The 20,809-nt window shown below is 41.1% G+C and overlaps 1 protein-coding gene across 1 annotated transcript in view; it reads right to left on the bottom strand.

The window, feature by feature from the left end:
• The window catches only part of cps1 (carbamoyl-phosphate synthase 1, mitochondrial), a 48,893-nt gene that overhangs the window by 15,104 nt on the left and 12,980 nt on the right, over nt 1-20,809 (bottom strand). Inside the window, exons 22-32 of the mRNA XM_061842020.1 lie at nt 20,570-20,711; nt 20,319-20,384; nt 20,079-20,142; nt 19,752-19,933; nt 17,325-17,519; nt 14,577-14,644; nt 13,677-13,752; nt 12,776-12,853; nt 12,319-12,426; nt 9,977-10,066; nt 9,733-9,903 (exon numbers count right to left, since the gene is read on the bottom strand). Coding sequence (XP_061698004.1) covers nt 9,733-9,903; nt 9,977-10,066; nt 12,319-12,426; nt 12,776-12,853; nt 13,677-13,752; nt 14,577-14,644; nt 17,325-17,519; nt 19,752-19,933; nt 20,079-20,142; nt 20,319-20,384; nt 20,570-20,711 — 1,240 coding nt within the window. The remainder of the gene's footprint in view (nt 1-9,732; nt 9,904-9,976; nt 10,067-12,318; nt 12,427-12,775; nt 12,854-13,676; nt 13,753-14,576; nt 14,645-17,324; nt 17,520-19,751; nt 19,934-20,078; nt 20,143-20,318; nt 20,385-20,569; nt 20,712-20,809) is intronic.

Here is a 20,809-nt window from a genome sequence, read left to right on the forward strand (position 1 = left end):
CACACGTAGGGGCAATTTAGAGTCTCTAATAAATGTTGCATGTTTTTGGGATGTGGGAGGAAACCGGAGTGCCCAAAGAAAACCCAAGAAGGCACAGGGAGAACATGTAAATGGGATTGAGCCGGGTCCTCAGAACCGTGAGGCCAATGCTTTCCAGCTTACCCTAACCCTTTTGCAGTGTTCAGTATCGAGAGTTTCATCTGTTTTTGGAAAACCTACCGTAATTGCGAAGACTTTCACCTAGTATACATTTGTTGAGTATCTGGTTACAACTATATAACAAAAAATAAAACGAAAATTTTTCAGGACACTGCTGCCAACAAGACAGAAAACGTATTGAGCTTCATATAGGTTACACAATTGCAAATGCATTTTTGCTATACAATATAAAATGTAAATACAGCATTTATCATGTGATAATAAATTAGGCTAACATCTATAGAAAGAATACTGAGAATGACAAAAATATGTAACGTAAAAAATTGTGGATAGAGTAAGATTTGAGAAAATTATCAAATGCGATGTTATTTTATTTTATTTTTTAAACATTCTTTTACAAAGTAAAAGGGTAGTGGAGCAGGACGTGTTCTTTTTGAACAGACAAAGAGACCGGGCCACGAGAGGGATTCATCCTTGAAGAGTGTTATCTAATCACCTGAATGTAATGGGAGCATACAAATGTCCAAAAGAACAATGTGAAAGGAATGTGCTAAGGCTTATCATTTCACTATTCAAAGAGTGACAGAAAGAAACAGGGCTTGCTTAAAATGGCACACTGTAACCAAGAGAAGAACATTTCATATAAAGTAATGGGTCTTGTGAAGTCAATCGTTTTAAATGTTTGACATTTACTCACAAAAAAATGATAAAAGATATCAGTTTGTCTGTACTCCAGACAAGTTAGTTGACTACACACTCAAAACCTACCACATCCCCCAGAAGGTAAAACTATTTCTCAGCCGCTACTTCAGGCAGATGCGCTTCACCGCTGGCAAGGAGTCTGTGATTCTGTTTGAAAATATGATGGACTTTCCCGTCAAGTCAGTGGAGAAGCTAATATGGGGACTCTTGAATTGGATCCAACAGGTCCCAGTCAGGGTCTTTACACACGAATCAACAAGGGGACATGGATTTTGTGAGATCTGTTAGAACTCACTAAAGAAACTGGTAAGGAGTTGAAATCATATAAATCAATGAAAAATCAGAAGCCTGGTCCTGAAATTATGTAGACTCCAAAACCGCTTGTACTTTAGGAGTGGTGAAGACATTATCCCGACGGTCCCGATACACCAATAAACAGGAGGAGATAAGAGTGGCCTGTCTGGATAAAACAAGCCATGGGGGCAACCAACATTGCATCGTTCCAAGGCACCCATGGCTACTGTTTGTGTAACAGTGTCCCTTGAAATAGTAGAAGCTTTGAAAAGGAAAAAAAAAAAACCTTTTCAGAAGCCGCACTCTGTCCCCCAAAAGTTGGAGCTCTATTGAAGATGCAGCTGCCAGTTACATGGAGAAGTAAGTGTAAAGGCCAATAACGCTTGTATTGCATCATGTGTCCGATGCATTTCCCTGCACGACCTGTCTGCGTCACTTTACATGCACATGACGAAAAATGTTGCTGAGCATCGAATGCCGCAGAGATCATCTCTTGGGATTGGTCCATTTCAGTCACATGCTGTCATGATATGCTTACCACTCCTCCTGGCTCCACATACCACCATGCCGCCGCCTTCTTGATCAATTTTATAGCATAATTAAATGTATCATCTAATCATTTAGGTCCATTTCTTCAAGGAGACAAGCTTTCGCGGTTGCCATTGTTGTTGCTTTGTTCCTTGTTATGGAAAGGAAAGTAAAAATGGCTACCAGAAATTACCAAAAAATGCTGAAGAAACTCCACCCCGAGTGGCGTCCAAGTCAATACCAGCTGAAGCGACAACCTCAACTTGGAGGAGAAACAGAGTACACTTTCAAAACTGGGCACATGGGTTGCGCTCGAGTATAAAGGCAAACTGCGCACGAGATAGCCGCAGTGATATCAGCGTGGTCACTGCCCAAGCAAATATAAAGAAGCCTTTGGTCAGAGCTGACTGGAGAAGTCCTGAAGGGCTGAAGGGGCAATTCCTGGATGCTGGTTCTGCTGTCAAGCGCCAATGTGGTGTCGTGGGATTGTTGACAAAACACCAGTACAGGGAGGCAGGGCCACATGAAAACCCAAGTGTCAAGGTTGAAATCGTAACGGTCTTCCCGCATTAACAAAGTCTGAAGGGAGTGACTACTATGCCTGCCACCACACACATCACGAGCAACACCTGCCAAGGACTGTCGCTGCGATATACTTACTGATTTTAAAAAACATGTACTTTAACTCATTTTATTTCATATACTTTATATTGTGGTAGTGTAGTGTCATTTTGAAAATCCTTTTGAATCATTGCGGCATATAGATTTAGAGTACTGTCATCGTGAACAGAACACTGAAAAATAATTTCCTATATCTCGCTTTTAATGATTAGTGTTGCAATTCTATAATAGTGTACCTCTGAAACCGCAAAGCCCAACACACAATAACAGCGGTTCCCCATTTGCACATCCCCACTAACCACCTACACCCTGCAGAGACAGAGGAAATCTGAAACCTCCTCGACAATTTTATCTCAACCAAGCCAACCACGCTGAGGAAAATAATAAATCCAAACATTTCTTCTTCATATTGTTTCTGACAGTCAACCTTGTCAAAGACGGAACTAAAATCTTTTGAAAAACAAGACGGCAAGATGAATATTTCATATTTGAAACACTATAAAAATTGTAAAGAAACTGAAAGGATTCTTCACATGAATATATGACTCCTTAGTTAGTTGAAAGACAAATTGACTCAAATACTTGAATTGTATTCATGTCCATATTCTGTCACTACCATGCATCTAAATCAGTGATTTACCAAGTACTGTTTTGTGTTTCAAGACCGATCAACACGAATGTCAGGGCAATCACCATATTTTCTGGACTAGGAGGCGCTCTTAAAAGTCTTCTCAAAAATTGAGGTGTGGCTTTTAATCCAGTGCGCCTTATATGTACAACAAATTCCAAAGGCAGTAAAAATGTTGTTGTCGGACTTTGGTAAGCGCTGCTTGATTAACTAACGGACTATTTTCCATTGAAATAAGCGATGTAATACGTACTATATGTATGCTGGCAGCAATAAACCAATCAGAGAACATTATGTTCTATGTACAGCAAGTACACAATGCCTCCGGTAGGTATACCACCAGTATGCTGAGAAACAACATTCATTTGTCTAAAGAGCCCTGAGAATGACATCAGCAAAGAGAGATACTTGGGAGGCACAATTCAGACTACAGCCTATCAGTTACGCAGTTCTAAACCGTAATAGAGGAGCCGCGAAAGAATTCAACGTGTGAATCCATGGTTCGGAAGTGGAGGAATTAAAATGAACTGCGGCAAGTTAAGAAGCTGAAACAGAGTTTCTGGATAAACAAAGCGAGGTGGCCACAGTTAGAAGATGTTCATGAACAATGGATTATTGAACAGCCGGGAGAAAGTCTCTACTGTCACCGTTATCTCTGCATCCATGCAAGGACTACCGTGGTGCAGCAACTGGCAGCGGAGTACAAATAAAAGAAATTGATTAAAAAAATAAAGCGGATTGTCAAACAATAGAATAAAGTTGAATGAAACTTAGTTTTACGTCCGCGATGCAGTTTACACATGTGTCAAGTACAGAAATCGACCCCATAATTGAGACTGTGCTTTATAATCTGGTGCGTTTTATGTTGCAGAAAATACAGTACTGTATACAATTTAATTCAATTATTTATTCACTACAAATAATGTATCTTTATCTATCTATGCCGCTGACATACAGTGACAGGAAGAACAATGAAATGCTCATCCACAAGATGGTAAATGGTACAATTAACTTGCATATCCACCTGTTGGCATTCATATAACACAGTACATTATGGCTTTCTGTGACTATACTGTCATGATCCTGCCGCTCCAGCCCGGGGTGTCCAGGTGCCCGCGCGGCCGTGCTAATTGGGAGGCACACACCTGCGCCTCATGGGGGCTGGTTATCCCCTGTATATATAGGACCCCGATGACGACTGGTGCTCCGCCAGATCGTTGATGTTCACATCCCGTTCCAGCACTCTCATATCCCTGATCGTCAACCCGTGTGTATCGACCTTCGCCTGTTCTCCGACCGACCCCGTAAGCCTGACTCCTTTGACACTTCTGCCTGCTTTGATCGTTCTCCCGTGTACCGACTCCTGCCTGCCCGCTCACCTGTTCTCTACGCCCAACGTCCCAACTACCGCTGCTGCACCTGACTGACTGCCCCCGACCATTGAATAATAAACGTTTTACCCCGAACTACCTTGCATCTCCTGAGTCCTGCATTTGGGTCCTACCTCGGTACCGATGGGTCGTGACAGAACGATCTGGCCAAAACAGGACCCAGCAGGAAAGACCCGGCGTCGCCGGGACCGACGCAAGGTAGACCAAGCCTGTCTGATCTGGGTAGGCTCCATGGCGTCCTCTGCTTCCGTGTCATACACTCTGCCGGCGAGCTATGATAACGTCCTGACAACGACCCGTCCAGCACCGCATATTCGTTTGGACTCTGATTTTTCGGACTTTGATGAGGACCTTTATTTGTATGACCGGCTGCCTGACTACGACTCAGATTATTACGATTACGAATCTCTTCGCCCGATCTTCAATCCGGGTCAGTTTCTTCCAACTCCCCGCATTTCCAGCACCCGAGCGTCTTCGCCCGGTAGGTCCGAGTACACCAATCCATTTGAGGGAACCCGCTTGGCCATCTATCCGGGTCCTCCGCGCGGCGGCCAGAGGAGACGCCCAGGCCGGGTGCTCCCTTGTGCCTCCTGCTCCGCGGCAACAAAGACGCCGCCCTTGTCCACCCACTGCTCACCGGCAGACCCGCAGCTGGTGGCGAAGCCGCCAGCCCGGAGGGAGGAGGGTCCGCCAAATCACGAGGTGTTCTACCACGAAATGCGGGCTGAGATAGACCGGCAGAGTGCCGAATTGGCGGCTCTCACGGCCCTGGTCCAGCAAGGATTGAAGAACCAGCCGAGCTACGCTGACGTCGTGACTACTACTGACTCACTGCTGACGCAGTTTCACGCTGCAGTGGGAACGGATCCGCCACTTCGCCACGCCCACGTTGCAGTTTCAACGGGCTCGTTACTGTCTTGTGCTCACGCGGCAGTGGCAACGGATCCGCTACCAAGCCAAGCGCACGTTGCAGTGGGAACGTATCCGCCTACTAGCCATTCCCACGTTGCTGTGGGAACCGATCCGCCTCCTCGCCATTCCCACATCGCAGTTTTGGCTGTTCCGAGCAGAGCCCAAGTGGCAGTGGAGACCGATCCGCTGCCGCCTCACGTTGCTGTCCAGGAGGTGGTGACGTCTCCGCAGCCGCTTCTCGTCCGTGTCCAGGAGTACCGGTGACGCCTGGTCCACGGCCGCTCCACGCTCCTTCCTTCGTTGGCGACCGGTCCTGACTCCTTTGACACTTCTGCCTGCTTTGATCATTCTCCCGTGTACCGACTCATGCCTGCCCGCTCACCTGCTCTCTTCGCCCGACGTCCCAACTACCGCTGCTGCACCTGAGTGCCTGCCCGATCCCTGACTATTGAATAATAAACGTTTTTCCCCGAACTACCTTGCATATCCCAAGTCCTGCATTTGGGTTCTACCTCTGTTCCGATGGGTCGTGACATATATCAGCATATGTTCAACTAAACAGGCCCAGATTCCAAACTGAGTATGGTATGTACAGTGAAGAAAATGAGTATTTGAACACCCTGCTATATTGCAAGTTCTCCCACTTACAAATCATGGAGGGGTCTGAAATTTTTATCATAGGTACATGTCCACTGTGAGAGACAATAAAAAGAAAAATCAGGAAATCATATTATATGATTTTTTTGAATGATTTGTGTGATACAGCTGCAAATAAGTAGTTGAACACCTGAGAAAACCGAAGTTAATATTTGGTACAGTAGCCTTAAAATGAAATAACAGAGGTGAAACGTTTCCTATTGTTGTTCACCAGGTTTCCACACACTGCAGGAGGGATTTTGGCCCACTCCTTCACACAGATCTTCTCTTGATCAGACAGGTTTCTGGGTTGTCTCTGAAAAACACGGAGTTTCAGCTCTCTCCAAAGATTTTCTATTGGGTTTAGGTCTGGAGACTGGCTAGGCCATGCCAGAACCTTGATGTGCTTCTTACGGCGCCACTCCTTGATTTTCCTGGCTGTTTGTTCTAGATTATTGTCATGTTGAAAGACCCAGCCATGACCCATTTTCAATGCTCTGAGTGAGGGAAAGAGGTTGTCCCTAAATCTCACAATGCATGGCCGCGGTCATCCTCTCCTTAATACAGAGCAGTCGTCCTGTCCCATGTGCAGAAAATAACCCCCAAAGCATGATGCTACCACACCCATGCTTCACAGTAGGGATGGTGTTCTTGGGATGGAACTCATCATTGGTCTTCCTCCAAACACGGTTAATGGAATTATGACCAAAAAGTTCCATTTTGGTCTCATCTGACCACAAAATATTCTCCCATGACTCCTCTGTATCATCCAAATGGTCATTGGAAAACTTAAGACGGGCTTTGACATGTACTGGTTTTAGTGTATTACCAACAGTCACCTTGGAAACAGTGGTCCTTGCTCTTTTCAAGTAATTGACCAAGTCCTGTTATGTAGTCCTGGGCTGACTCCTCACCTTTCATAGGATGATTTAGACCACATGAGGTGATATCTTGCATGGGGGTCCACTCCGATTGAGATTGACCATCATGTTTTGCTTCTTCCATTTTCTAATGATTGCTCCAACAGTGGACCTTTTTTCACCAAGCTGCCTGGAAATTTCTCCGTTGCCATTTCAAGCCATGTGGAGTTGTACAAATTTGTCTCTGGTGTCTTTGGACAACTCTTTGGTCTTGGCCAAGTTTGAGTCTTACAAAATGTATGGGGTGGACAGGTGTCTTTATGCAGCTAATGACCTCACACAGGTGCATCTGATTCAGGATATTACATGAAGTGGAGGTTGACTTTTAAAGGCGGACTAACAGGTCTTTGAGGATCAGACTTCTAGCTGATAGACAGGTGTTCAAATACTTAGTTGCAGCTGTATCACACAAATAAAGCGTTAAAAAAAATCATAAATTGTGATTTTTGGATTTTTCTTTTTAGATTACCTCTCTCACAGTGGACATGCACCTACGATGAAAATTTCAGACCTGTCCATGATTTCCAAGTGGGTGAACTTGCAATATAGCAGGGTGTTCAAATACTTATTTTCTTCACTGTACATTTAAGTGTAAATCCGGACAAGATCATTATTATTTTATTTTTACCTTTTGTGGCAATTATATTTGGTGTTATGCCATGAATGTGCTGTAATGTGAATATAATGGTATATAAACAAGTTCCTTTTGCAAAACTGATCTAAACAAGCGTTGAATAAACGAGACATTTTGCTACTCTGCCATTTACCAGTCCGTTTCGGTTTATATGCTCTGGAATCTGACATGAAACTCACTTCCGCACCAAAGTGTTGGCTCTTCTTTCTCTCTGCGTCATAACTACAACAGGTTTATATTATCTGTAAGAAGATACAGTGAATACAAATAATCACACAATAGGGATTTGTTAGTGCAACAACAAACAACAACATGGCTAAAAATTGAAGATTCTCAGAAGGTAAAGGCATAAAATAAGGAAGGAAAAGAATGAATAAATCGAATTGAGCATTGTGGATGGGAATGAGCTACTGTATATGGTGATTATACATTGAGAGTAGAGAGAGACATGTCAATGATGCCCATTTAATTGGTGCCCACTTATTTCTTCATAGTTTGTGTAAGTTTGACACATCATTATGTATTTGTTTTGAGATAGGCAATATGTTTACATTGAAGAGGAAGAAGTTAAGCATGCTTTCATTTGACAACTGAAATCTCTCGCTTTTCTAACAATTATCCAAGTTTCCCTTCAAGGACTTCAAGTAAACTCTTCAAGTATTTAAAGTCTGGTGAATTGCGTATTTAGAGCTCTGATTAATATTCCCCACTAGCACATAGACTACAAATTGAAAACTTTTGGTGGCTTGGAAAGTGGAGGATTATACCTGCCTGACTAGCTTCAAATGACAACCATTGTTACAGCAGCTCAGCCGTAATTAGAGAGAGAAATTACTTTGAAAAAATGGCTACGGAACAGCTGGCAACACATAATGCTCTCTAATCCAATCAAAGAAGTAAGTCTGAAGGCTGGTATAAGAAAGAACCTACTACTCCCCATTTCCCACCATTCTCAGGTTTTGAGATGATGAGGCAATAATGACTGTTACTAATTATTAGTCTTTGTAATGAGATCCGAGCTGAACTTGCAGCACCCACAATATGTATCGAGATGTCATACACGGGCTCTTCATAGAAAACACTCAGGGAGTGTGAGTACTGCTATACAGAAAACTTAACATATTGGGATCTATTTTCATGCATTGGCATCGTGCATCGGCTCCGTAAGAAGCATATCAAATTTCTGGCGTGGCCTAGCCATTCTCCAGAACTAAACCCTGGAGAAAATCTTTGGAGGGAGCTGAAACTCCGTGTTTCTCAGCGTCAGCCCAGAAACCTGTCTGATCTAGAGAAGATCTATGTGGAGGAGTGGGCCAAAATCCCTCCTGCGGTGATTGCAGACCTGGGGAAGAACTGCAGGAAACGTTTGACCTGTATAATTGCAAACAAAGGCTACTGTACCAAATATTATCATTGGTTTTCTCAGGTGTTCAAATACTTATTTGCAGCTGTATCAAACAAATAAATCGTTAAAAATAATCATACATTGTGATTTCTGGATTTTTCTTTTTAGATTGTCACTCCAACAGTGGACATGCACCTACAATGAAAATTTCCGACCCCTCCATGATTTCTAAGTGGGAGAACTTGCAATATAGCAGGGTGTTCAAATACTTATTTTCTTCACTGTACTAGCAGAAATGCCTTGTGTTATAGACTGCACTCAACTTAAATGTGTGGCAAGACTGAGAAAAAACACAAGTCGGATGTTAAAATGTCAGTTATAATGTCATTGTTACTGTTCTCAACAACTGTTACATTTGAGTGTAACGTCTGCCATGTTTAATAAAAATCAGTGGTTTGTTGTTTGTTAACAATATTTGACTAGAATAAAACAGCGCAAGTGCAACACGTAACGGCATCATTTAAGTATTTGAACTCGTTATCAACTAGTGCTGAAATGTAAGTGCTTGTACTTGGTCTCAAAAAAGTGGTGTCAGTGCATACCTAAGACATAGTACTGCAGTAGGATTATCAGTAAAAGTATTAATTTGCACGTATGTTGTTTTTATCAGAATTTTAATTTTTCCATGAGCACCTTCTCAATGTCAGCTGGCTTGGTTTGCACTACTCGACACACTTTGGTCTCCCATCACTCCCTGTTAAGTGTCCCGTTATTCAAGGCCAAAGCCATCCATTCATTTTCCATACCGCTCCTCCTCAATATGATCGTGGGCTTGCTGGAACACACCCTGAACTGGTTGCTACCCAATCGCAGGGCACATTTAAACCACAATTTTGCCTTCTTTTTGTTTTTAACAATGCCAGTCATCCAGTGTAGGGCAAGAAATGTTTTTGTAGCCTCACCTTTATACCCACATAGTCTACAGGTATGATGGGTCTCTCTAGTGAGGGCAGACTAGCCTCATCCACAGGCTCTCCAACCATCACTTTGGTTGCTACATTGATGAAGTCAACACCAATTGTTTTTGATACGAACGGGAAAGAACGTGATGCCCGTAGGTTACACTCGATCACCTAAAAGTAGCAGAAATAACCAGATACATTATGTCAATATTCATATGACATATGAATGAATATTATTACCTACCATGACATTGTTGCCTTTTATCAAAAACTGAGTGTTGAATGGCCCTGATATTTCAAATGCTTGTGCTATCGTTTGGGTCACCATCTTGACCTAAGAGGGTTGCAAAAAAACAAAACTATAAAAAAAACAATGTACATAGTACAAATAATGATTCTGCATTAACAGAAATGCCTATCTGGTCAATTTCAAACAGTATTTTAATAAAAAATGAGTTATTTTAAAACTGTCTTTTCAGCAACTTTCTAGATGTTTTGTGGTTCTATGGAGCCAGCATGGCTACCTTACAGTTTAGTCGAATCATGTGGAATTTGCTATTCTCTTCTGTTTCTGTAGGTTTTCTGCGTCAGTGTGCCCCTGAATGTGTGTCTGTCCAAATTGTATTTGCCCTGTGATTGCAATAGGGTAGGCTCCAGTTCATCTGTGACGAAGACCTGGCTAAAATGGGATAATAAATGTTCAGAAATCTTTATATAGTGTATATGTACATATATATATTTGGAATGAATTGAAGTTCATGCAAACCCAATTCCAATGAAGTTGGGGACATTGTTTTAAACAAATAAAATGAAATACAATGATTTGCAAATCATGTTCAACCTATATTTTAATTGAATACACTGCAAATACAAGCCAGTTAATGTTCAAAGTCATAAACTTTGGTGTTTTGCAAATTTGGAACATCGCATAAGTGAACAGGCTAATTGGGAACAGGTGGGTGACATGATTAGATATGAAAGGATCTTCCTTAAATTGCTCAGTCATTCACAAGAAAAGATGGGGAGAGGTTCACCTCATTGTTAACAAGTGCCTGAGAAAAGTCGAACAATTTGAGGACAGTGTTCCTGAATGTGCAATTGTAAAGAATTTGGGGATTTCATCATTTATGGTTCATAATACCAAAAGGTTCAGAGAATCTGGAGAAATCACTGCATGTAAGCACCAAGGCTGGAAACCAACATTAAATGCCAGTGACCTTCGATCCCCCACCAAAAACAGATTTCCATGTGTAAAGGATATCACAATATGGGCTCAGGAACACTTCTGAAAACAAACGTTAGTAAATAAAGTTCGGGACTACAGCCGTAAGTGCAACATAAAACTCTACTTTGCAAAGTAAAAGCCATTCAGCAAAAACACTTAAAAAACCTGCCGGCTTCTCTGGGCCTGAGCTTATCGAAGATGGACTGATGTGAAGTGGATAATTGTTCTGTGGTCTGACGAGTCCACATCTTAAATTATTTGGGAAATTGTGGACTTGGTGTCATCAAGGCCAAAGAGCAAAAGAACCATCCAGACTGTTATGGAAGCAAGATTCAAAAGCCTATCGGTGGCGTTATCTGGATGTGTTGGTGCCAATGGTATGGGTAACCTTCATAGATGTGAAAGTATGTTTGGTTGTTTTGGGGTTTTTTGGGAGGGGGGTGTCTTATTGTAATTCAGCCCTATGGGGGCATTAGCCAATGTGATCTGTAAGCCAGTCCCAAGCCCAGATAAATGCAGAGGGTTGCGTCGGAAAGGGCATCCAGTTTAAAACTTTGCCAAACAAATACGTGTGTTCCTCTAAAGAATCCCATACCGGACCGGAGGTGGCCCGGGTTAACAACGTCCTCCCCCAGCGCCATTAACCTGCAGAGCACCGATGGAAATTTACCTGCTGTGGGTCGAAGACGATTCTTCGGCAGAAAGCAGAAAGGAAAGCAAAAAGGCTACAACTTAGTGTAGGGACTTTGAATGTTGGGACTTTGACAGAAAAAGCTCAGGAGTTGGTTGACATGATGATTAGAAGAAAGGTTCAAATATTGGGCATCCCAGAGAGTCAGTGGAAAGGTAGTAAGGCTCGAGGTTTAGGAGCAGGGTTTACATTATTTTACCATGGTGTAGATGGGAAGAGAAATGGAGTAGGGGTTATTTTAAAGTAAGTGTTAGCCAATAATGTTTGGGAGGTAAAAAGAATATCAGATCAAGTGATGAAGCTGAAACTTTTGTTTTGCTTATTGTCCCCCCAAAAAACCGGACAACATTTTATTGGTTTATCTTGTTTTTTTAGGCTAAGGGTTTGTTCTGGTTTCATTTATTTATTTACATTTTATTAATTTATTTGCGGCGGTGAAGTAACTAAACTAACTCCCGTCCAATTTTTTCCATTCTATAACAAAATGTTGACTGTATTCAAGCACAGAATTTGCAACTATTTTGCATTCTTTTATCAAAAGCAAGCAAAATGTCTTCAGGGAATTATAATTGGTCATTAGCATCTAGCAAGTATTTACCTGCTATGTTGTTAATCACAGGATATGTGTAAAAAAGTGTGTGTGTGTGTGTGTGTCTACAGCATAACTGACCTTTTCTAAGGAACCTTGGCTAATGGTCTGTGTTGGCAGCATTAAGGTAGCATCTCCTGAATGTACGCCAGCATCCTCCACATGCTCTGTTATTGCATGGACCAGTACCTTGACACATAAAGATTAGGTCACACATTAATTAATCCAGGTATCTGTCTCAAAACTCAAAACTCCGGTCTGTCCACCTAAGACTGTACTGTGTGTATTTTTCATTCATTGATTGGGCACATTCTACACTAAATTTGTTTTGATGGACTGTAATTGGTTGCCTCATACTACGATTATACAGATACATTGCGTATTACACATGGCTCATGTTGTTGTTTTCATCACAATGGCATTCCCAAAACCAACATTATTATTAAATCATGATGCCCTCATAAAGGTAGACAACAGCAGCAAAAAAAAAAGAAAAAAAAGCTTGCTTACTGTAACTGTTTGTAACGTGATACAATACCTTCCCACTTTTGGCAACAGCATCAACTTCCACCTCCCGGGCACCACAAATGAATTTGGTTATAACCACCGGATGCTCCTGAAAGAAAGATTTTTTTTCCATTTCTTTCGTCAAAAAAGCACCGCTGAATTAACTGGGTTCAGACTATTTTTGTCTCCTGCATTTGGACTCAGACAGTAAGATGTGTTTTACATTATCTGAAATACTGTAAAACCTGGTTTAAATTTAAAACAGTGGTATTGAGTGTAAGTTGAAAATTTTAAAGGGAAATCTGCTCAGATCAAGCCTAACATACCGCAGTTTTGGGGAATAAAAAAATTGTGTTGTTTTTGGTCTCTGAGCAAATCCAATCGCTGCAGAATAGGCCTCGGAAAGGCAAAGAGCTGACAACACAACTAACAAGCTCACTTTAGTGCACAGCAGGTATAAATTTGTGTGCATAAAGTACAGCATGTGTGTATTCTTCTAGCCCTGACTACTTGTATTGTTTTTTTTTTAAAGGGACAGCTGCCCCTGAACCACTTGGGGGTGCAGTGAAGAGAAAAAAATGGGCACACTCGACTAGCCAACAGCTACATCAGCTGCTAGCAGCAGATAATTGAAAGCAGAGGGAGAACTCAGCATGAAGTGTGCATGTACATGTATGCGCGTGCGTGTGTGTGTGTGCATGTGCAGTATGTGTAGCCATTAGCCCATGTAGAAGGACACACACACACTACCGCTCTCATTGTCTCTAACTCTTTCTCTCTCTCTCACACACACACACGCACACATGTACACACTATCACTCTCGCCCTCACATACAGACACACACGTACACAATTATCTTTTTCCCTCTCTCTCACTGTCACTCATACACGCACGCACACATGCACACTCACACATTGGCCACTGCTCCCACCTGAGACACCTGGCTAGCCTCCTTCAAAAAGCGCCTCATCTCCTCCTCTCCATGTGCGACGTTCATTGCCGAGCCACTGTTTTACCAACACAGGCAGAAAGAAAAGGAATGAGGCGGAAGGCCACATGAGAAGAGGAGAAGGAAAGAGGAGTGTATAAAAGCTTCAAACACTCATTATCTTTCTGTTGCATCACCATCGGGAACAAGGTCTGGAAAGTAAAAAAAAATTGTGAACAAGCGATGTAGCAATTGAGATGAAAAGCACTGCGGGCTCTTGAAACCAAGTTCTCAAGTTTTCTTTTTTTCTGGGAGTACGTTTAGTGACATTAGAACGCTCGTTGGGTTATTCTTCTCATTAGAAAGAAGCTGAAGGGGGAGTAGGTTAAATGAAGGCCGGCTTGGATGAGTGCAGAGAGGAACACAAACAAACCCAAATTCTAACTGATCATTCTTCAAGGACCTGCAACTGGTAAGCACACACGCAGAAAGTACATTCAGGAATGTTCCTTATCCACTGATATCTATTCAAAGTTCTGAATCCACTCACTAAAAGTGATCATTTTGGAAGAAAATTTCTTTAAGTCATTGGTTGCTGAAAATACACTTAAAAACCTCCCCAAGGGTGGGACGGTGGAGACATCTGGCGACAGTGTCGGCCTCACAGTTCCGAGGACGGGGGTTCGAATCACATCCCGCCTATGTGGAGTTATCGTGTTCTACCCCTGCCTGCGTGGGTTTTCTCAGGGCACTGTACTTTCCTCCCACATCTGCATTAATTGGAGACTCTAAATTGCCGTGAGCTCAGAAGATGGATGGAACCTACCCCAATTCGTTTTAGCATAAGGCTGGAAGTTTAAAACTTTTGGGATGCGTTCAGCATTATTGGCTTCAAAACTTTACCTGAGAACATAGGACGGACGCAGGAGACAGGGATACCCCACCTGGTTAGCGAAAGCAAAGGCATCTTCCTGAGAATGAGACAAAAAGCAAGCCATACAGAGATTTGCTGTCAAATCTTTCCATCATCAAGGGAGATAAACTGTTGATTCATAAATACACAATTATAACACCAGTAATTTTCAGATAGTTTTAATAAATCCTCTTTGGGATGGATACAATTTTGGCTACAATATGCATTGAACATATATCAACACAACAAATGAAAAAATTATCTGTTAAAAGGCAAAAAACAATGACAATGGTCAAAGTGGATTAATCATTTTGAAACACTTTAATTTGGGACAGCACTTGCACACTTTTAGACTTCAGATTTTCTGCTAAACACGAAGGTCATGAAGAAATTTCTGCTACCAGATGCAACACAGCACAGTTTCCATAAACACATACATCAAAGTAGTAAAACTAAATCTAATGTATGCAATTTTACATTCTTCAAAAAAGGACAGCATGTTCATGTTGATTTCCTCTTCAAGAAATTTTATAGTTTATAGTTGTGGTTGACCTGATGATTGATTGACCCTCTCCTACAGCAAAATAATACGTTGTTGCCATCTAGTGGCGGTGGCAAAAAAAAACTCCATTGTCTTCCTTCACCCCCTTTCGTTCACTTTGCATGAGGAATGAGAAGAGAGGGTGGAAGCAATCTTGTAGTTAATGATAGGCTTAAGTTCTTTATTCACTTCCTGATGTATTATTTTCTTTTCCTTATGGCATATCGGCAGCCACAATTGTTAGAGGCAATAGATGTGACAATTTAACTAAATGTCTAGCTGTTGATTTTAATTCATATCTAAATTCAATCAGGGAAAGAAGATGAAACATGATGCAAAACTCGAAATGATTAAGGCAACAAGCGCCAGCCCGAGCTGTGTTGCAAAAAAACATGTGCATGCTTGTAACGGGACGCGGCAGATGGACTTGGAGATGAATAAACGTATGCATCTGAATCCATTTCATCTGCCTTGCATGCATAGCAAGTAGCACTGTGGCACCATGAGCTGAGAAATGATGAATGACAAATACTGCATTCTTAGAGTTTGGATAGATTGATACAGAAGTTTGTACTGTACTATATTACTCATCTAATATTTGCCACATTACATACACAAGCTACTTTATTTTGAAGGTATACATACTGCTGCATTTATCAAACAGTGAGCAACAATTAAATATAGTCCAAATGTGTGATTTCAGATTACATTGTATGACGCGTTTTCCAATGTTCACCACTTGACCTGTGTAGGAATCATGATTGGATGCAGTGAAATGTTTTTGGCATAAATTTCTTTTTGTCCCCACATATAAGGCTTAAGGAATTGTGAGCAGCATGCAATCTACAGGGGCCATCTAATGTATAATGGTATGAGGTCCGATTCCTCATTGTCTTTTTTACGTCTTACCCAGCTGTATCCTTTGCCATTTGTCAACATACACTCAGAAAGATGCACCAAGGCAATCTTGACAGATGCAAGAACCCCACACCACGGATGTCATTATTCTCAAACAAAAACAAAATCTATGAGAACACTCGGGGAATAGATAGAGGGACATTATTTATGTATACAATCAGCTTCAGACTGCTGCTGCTGTATGGTAAGTAGCATAGGAGTAAAGTAATAGGAGAGACATATTTTAGAACCCTGTACTTTTTAGTGTCTTTTATGCCCTGTTGAAGTCATCCTATAACTCCCAAGAATGCAGCGGAAAACAAGTCAAATGTTAAAAATTCTAGAAGAGACTTGTGCTTGACTGATAGTCCAAAAAAAAAAGGGTGGACTATCTCCACGAAACCATGAACAGCAGTCATACACTTTCTCCAACATTTTTACATAGTACAATACCTCAAAATTAGACCACCGTTAACATTGTACAGTCTGGAAACTGTCTTTAGGGACGATGTGCCTTGAAACCACAAAGGTTTTTATTGTTAATCTTGAGAATGAGGGTTTGATTGTGTCAATATCCTAATATCAGCAGTTATTATGCAATATAATAGACTTCTTTAAGTTTTTATGTTAAAATGCTTACTTGTGCAGTGGATGAATGTTTTGTGATGGTTAAAGTAGGACCCTTTATTATTAATAATTAATTATACTTCCAGTACCATCCATAGAGGTCAACCAGAGCCCCTGAGAGGATTGTGTTCGTTTAATTGTTTTGGGGAGGGAGATTATTTTCAGTATATGGTATACCCATGAAAAGATTTGCTTATATAGGCACTAAGTTTTCATTTTAAATTACATTGTTTTATCTATTATAAATTGAAATATATATAATGTGGTTGGGGCACCACGGTGGTGAAGCTGGAAAGCGTTAGTCTCACAGCTCTGAGGTTCCGGGTTCAATCCCAGACCCGCCTGTGTAGAGTTTGCATTTTCTCCCAATGCCAGTGTGGGTTTTCTCTTGGCATTTTCTCCCATACACTCTAAATTGCCCTTGGGTGTGATTCTGAGAGCAAATGGTTGTGTGATTCTACATGCCCTGCGATCGCCTGGCAATCAGTTCAGGGTGTACCCCGCCTCCTCCCCGAAGATAGCTGACTTCATAGATAGAGGCTTCACCACTCCCGCGAACCTTGTGAGGATAAGCGGCTCATATAATGAATGGATATTGTGGTTGAAAATTGCATATTGTGTCCTCAGTATGATATCAGCAGCAATTGTATTAATTATTAATAATTCCTCTTACCAGAGAGTTGAGGGCCTTCCACGGGGCTTGTGCCATGCCAAGGTCGTCCAAGATTCTGGAGAAAACTGAACGCTTCTCAGCTCTATCAATCTGCAGGGGACTTGTACCCAAAATGTTCACCCCATTCAGCCGTAAAGGGCCTGCAAGATTGTTTGGGATCTGACCTCCCACTGATACAATGGTGCCACTGCAATGCTGGAGAGCAGATGGAGAAGATGGGGGAAACATTCAAATGAGTATGTTCCAAAAGAGAACAGGTAAGCATAAAAATAAGGGAAGAAAAAAAAAGAGAAAGACAGAATATACTTTGTCAAGCTGAAATCCTACTGCCAAACAACTATCAACCAAGATTTATAGACAGCGGCCAATTTTAATTATTTTGGCGACTGATGACACGGAGAAAAGATGAGATGAACAAAAACAGTTCATCAGCTGGGCCATGAGTTTAGTTTATCACCCGAGGAAGTGTGTGTGTCAGAAGAAAAAGTGTTCTTGCTCCTTCTGGTAACAGTTTGTGGCTCCCTTTTTCAGTCAAGTTTATCTAGCATGATGCTGTTTCCATGGCAATGCCAGGTACATCCTGAAAATTCTTTTCATTATTCATGGGTTTGCGCCCCTGACCAGGGTTTATCTTCAAACTCTTATACCTTAACACCCCACCACCAACACACCCACATACGCACACACACACATTAAAACAAAGCCACAGGGTTTTATGTACCTGTGAGAGTGGGATTTATGGTAATGCAAATTCCATGAGCATACAGACCTTTAATCACACTCTGCTCCAATGACAGCATTTACTGGATGGAAATTGACAACAGTAAACATCTACAATGATTATGGAAAGGATCATTAACAGCATTGAGAATCATCTACCTTATTCACAGCAGAACTGGGCTGAACACATGGCAAAATAATGCCCAGTATGACTAACACTCACTTTGGTGAAAAGAATCTGGACAATAATCTGGTACGATGTTACATGGTGATAGATTTGAATTATGACTCATACATTATCTTTTAGGACAAGATGCACGTCTGCCTCACAGAGGCACTGAGTTTCCAAGTTTGAATCCTGTGTGGAGTTTGAATGTTGTCCCTATACTTGGATGTTTTTATTTTTTTTTTTGCTCAAAAACATCCAGATGAGATTATTTGAAGACTAAAATGTTCATATAGTGTGTATTAAAATATAAATCAGCCTGATAATTCTGAGGTGTTTGAGTTTGGGATCCAGCCTTCATCTGTGAAATTTGCACATGCTGCCTGTTCCCCCTAGGTTTCCTACAGGTACTTTATTCACATAAATATGCTTGTAATAATAATGAATAATAAATAGTCCACAGGTGTGAATATGAGTGTGAATGTTTGTTTGTGTATATGTGTGCCCTGCGACTGGCTGTCGACCAGTCCAGGTTTGCCTTGTGTCTCATCCAAAGTCAACTGGGATAGACTCCAATTCACCTATCAAACTAATGAGAACAAGTGCTATTAAAAAAAGGATGGTTGGACATTTTCCTTTTTTTTTATGCCTCTGAATCATTGCCACCAAAAGGGTCAAAATGGCCTTTAATAGAAAACAGATAACTTGGAGAAAAAAAAAATAGTTAAAGTTCTTCCAAATTCGTTTTCAAAAAAGCATATCGCAGATTGTCCATTGACCGTTTTCCAAGATGGTTATCCCAGCTAACTTCAGGTGAAAAACGGACTACACCCTGAACTGGTCACCAGTCAGTCACAGGGCACATATCGACACCATCACTGAGTGGGAATCAATCCCACGCTGTCAGGCATGTCAGGCATGTGTACCACTACACCATCAGTGACCTCCATATCCCAGATTGTGACCCTAATATCCCAAGCATAAAATAATGTAAAAACACCTTGATCATATTCAATAAAGCTGAAACTGTCCATAAGATGGGAAAAAGAAAAGAACAAAACAGAAATAAAAATGCTTAGGTTTTTTCCTGTTTCTGGGTTTAAACCAGTGTGATTCAATCAGAAATTCTTTTTGCTCTGAGTCACAGAGCTCGGTAAAAACAAGTGTCTGATTTTATGATCTGCACACCACATCTAAGAATGTGTCTAGCAACATATTTGTATTGTGTGGCATAAACAATTTGAAACATTTACATTTGAGATACAGGAATGATGAATACCTTGGAATGAGCTGTCTCGCTGTTCTAGTGGAAAACTTTATTTTCTCCAGTATAGAAAGAAAATGTCAGCGTTAAATATACTGCAGCTGACCGAGAGCTTTTAAGGTTGCCCAAGACAGCTTCAGACTGCTGCTGCTGTAATTCAAATACTGTGCAGCTGATATCCCAATCATTGTTGCAGCCTAAGGTACTTGATCACTACCAGGAGACTAAAAACCAAGAATTTGTATTCATGAGAAAACAATGTTCAATACGCGCTGACCTCTTGTTGGGTGATGTCCAGGATGCGCTCCAGGGTCAGTTCCTCAAAGTAAAGGCGATCACACTCATCAAAATCAGTGCTCACAGTCTCAGGGTTATGGTTTACCACAACTGTCTTTCTGCCCATCTGTCTCAAGGCTCTGATGCTCGACACTGCACACCAGTCGAACTCAACACTGCTGCCTGGTGGACAGAACAGATAACAAAAAGATTACTTTTTTTTTCCCCCATGCCTGTTGATCAAGCTGAGACTAGTACATAACAGTATTGTATTAAATCATGTTACATATTTCAGAAAGGAAATTTAAAGTATATTTAAAACACTTACCAATGTGATAGGGCCCACAACCAAGAACCATAATTGAATGCTCTTGAAAGTCCAGGTCATGCTCCTAACGAATTGAGTCACCAATTATTAGTATTTTGTTTACTTTGAATAATATTTGCATATAATTAACATTAATGTATCTCTATTTCAATGACTTCTGATGTAAACAATAAAAGTATTCGTTTGGAAATGGTTTCACGACAACAGTCTCCTCTATGAAAAGATACTTAAACCTCTCACCTGTCCGTGATAAGTACAATACAGATAGTTGGTTGTGGCCGGATACTCTGCTGCCATTGTATCAATCTGAGGAGTAAATTTAAATATTACACAAAAATTTTAAAACAAAATAATAGTTCATGACAGATGTGGGATGAGAAACAGCACAAGGTCATGTTTAAAAATGCTATGCTATGCTATTTGTCAACACGCATGCATGTAATCAAATAACCTAGACTATAATCTCCAAGATAGAATTCAGTGTCACTCACCTGTTTGACCCATGGTCTGATACCATGACTGAGCCTCATCTGTCGAGCTGCTCCCTCAGTACTGCCCAAAATCAGTCCAAGCTGTCGGTCTGAGAAACCTTCTTGCTTGGCCCGCAGAAGCAGACTCTTTGACACTGAAAGACTAAAGAAAATAAGATAAGATCATGACATCAAATCAATTTGCTTTTATATATTTTTTCAAAATAAATAAGAAGACATAATTTTAAAAAATCTAATGTA

Source organism: Syngnathoides biaculeatus, chromosome 14 (genome assembly GCF_019802595.1).
Source record: "Syngnathoides biaculeatus isolate LvHL_M chromosome 14, ASM1980259v1, whole genome shotgun sequence".
Classification (NCBI taxonomy): domain Eukaryota; kingdom Metazoa; phylum Chordata; class Actinopteri; order Syngnathiformes; family Syngnathidae; genus Syngnathoides; species Syngnathoides biaculeatus.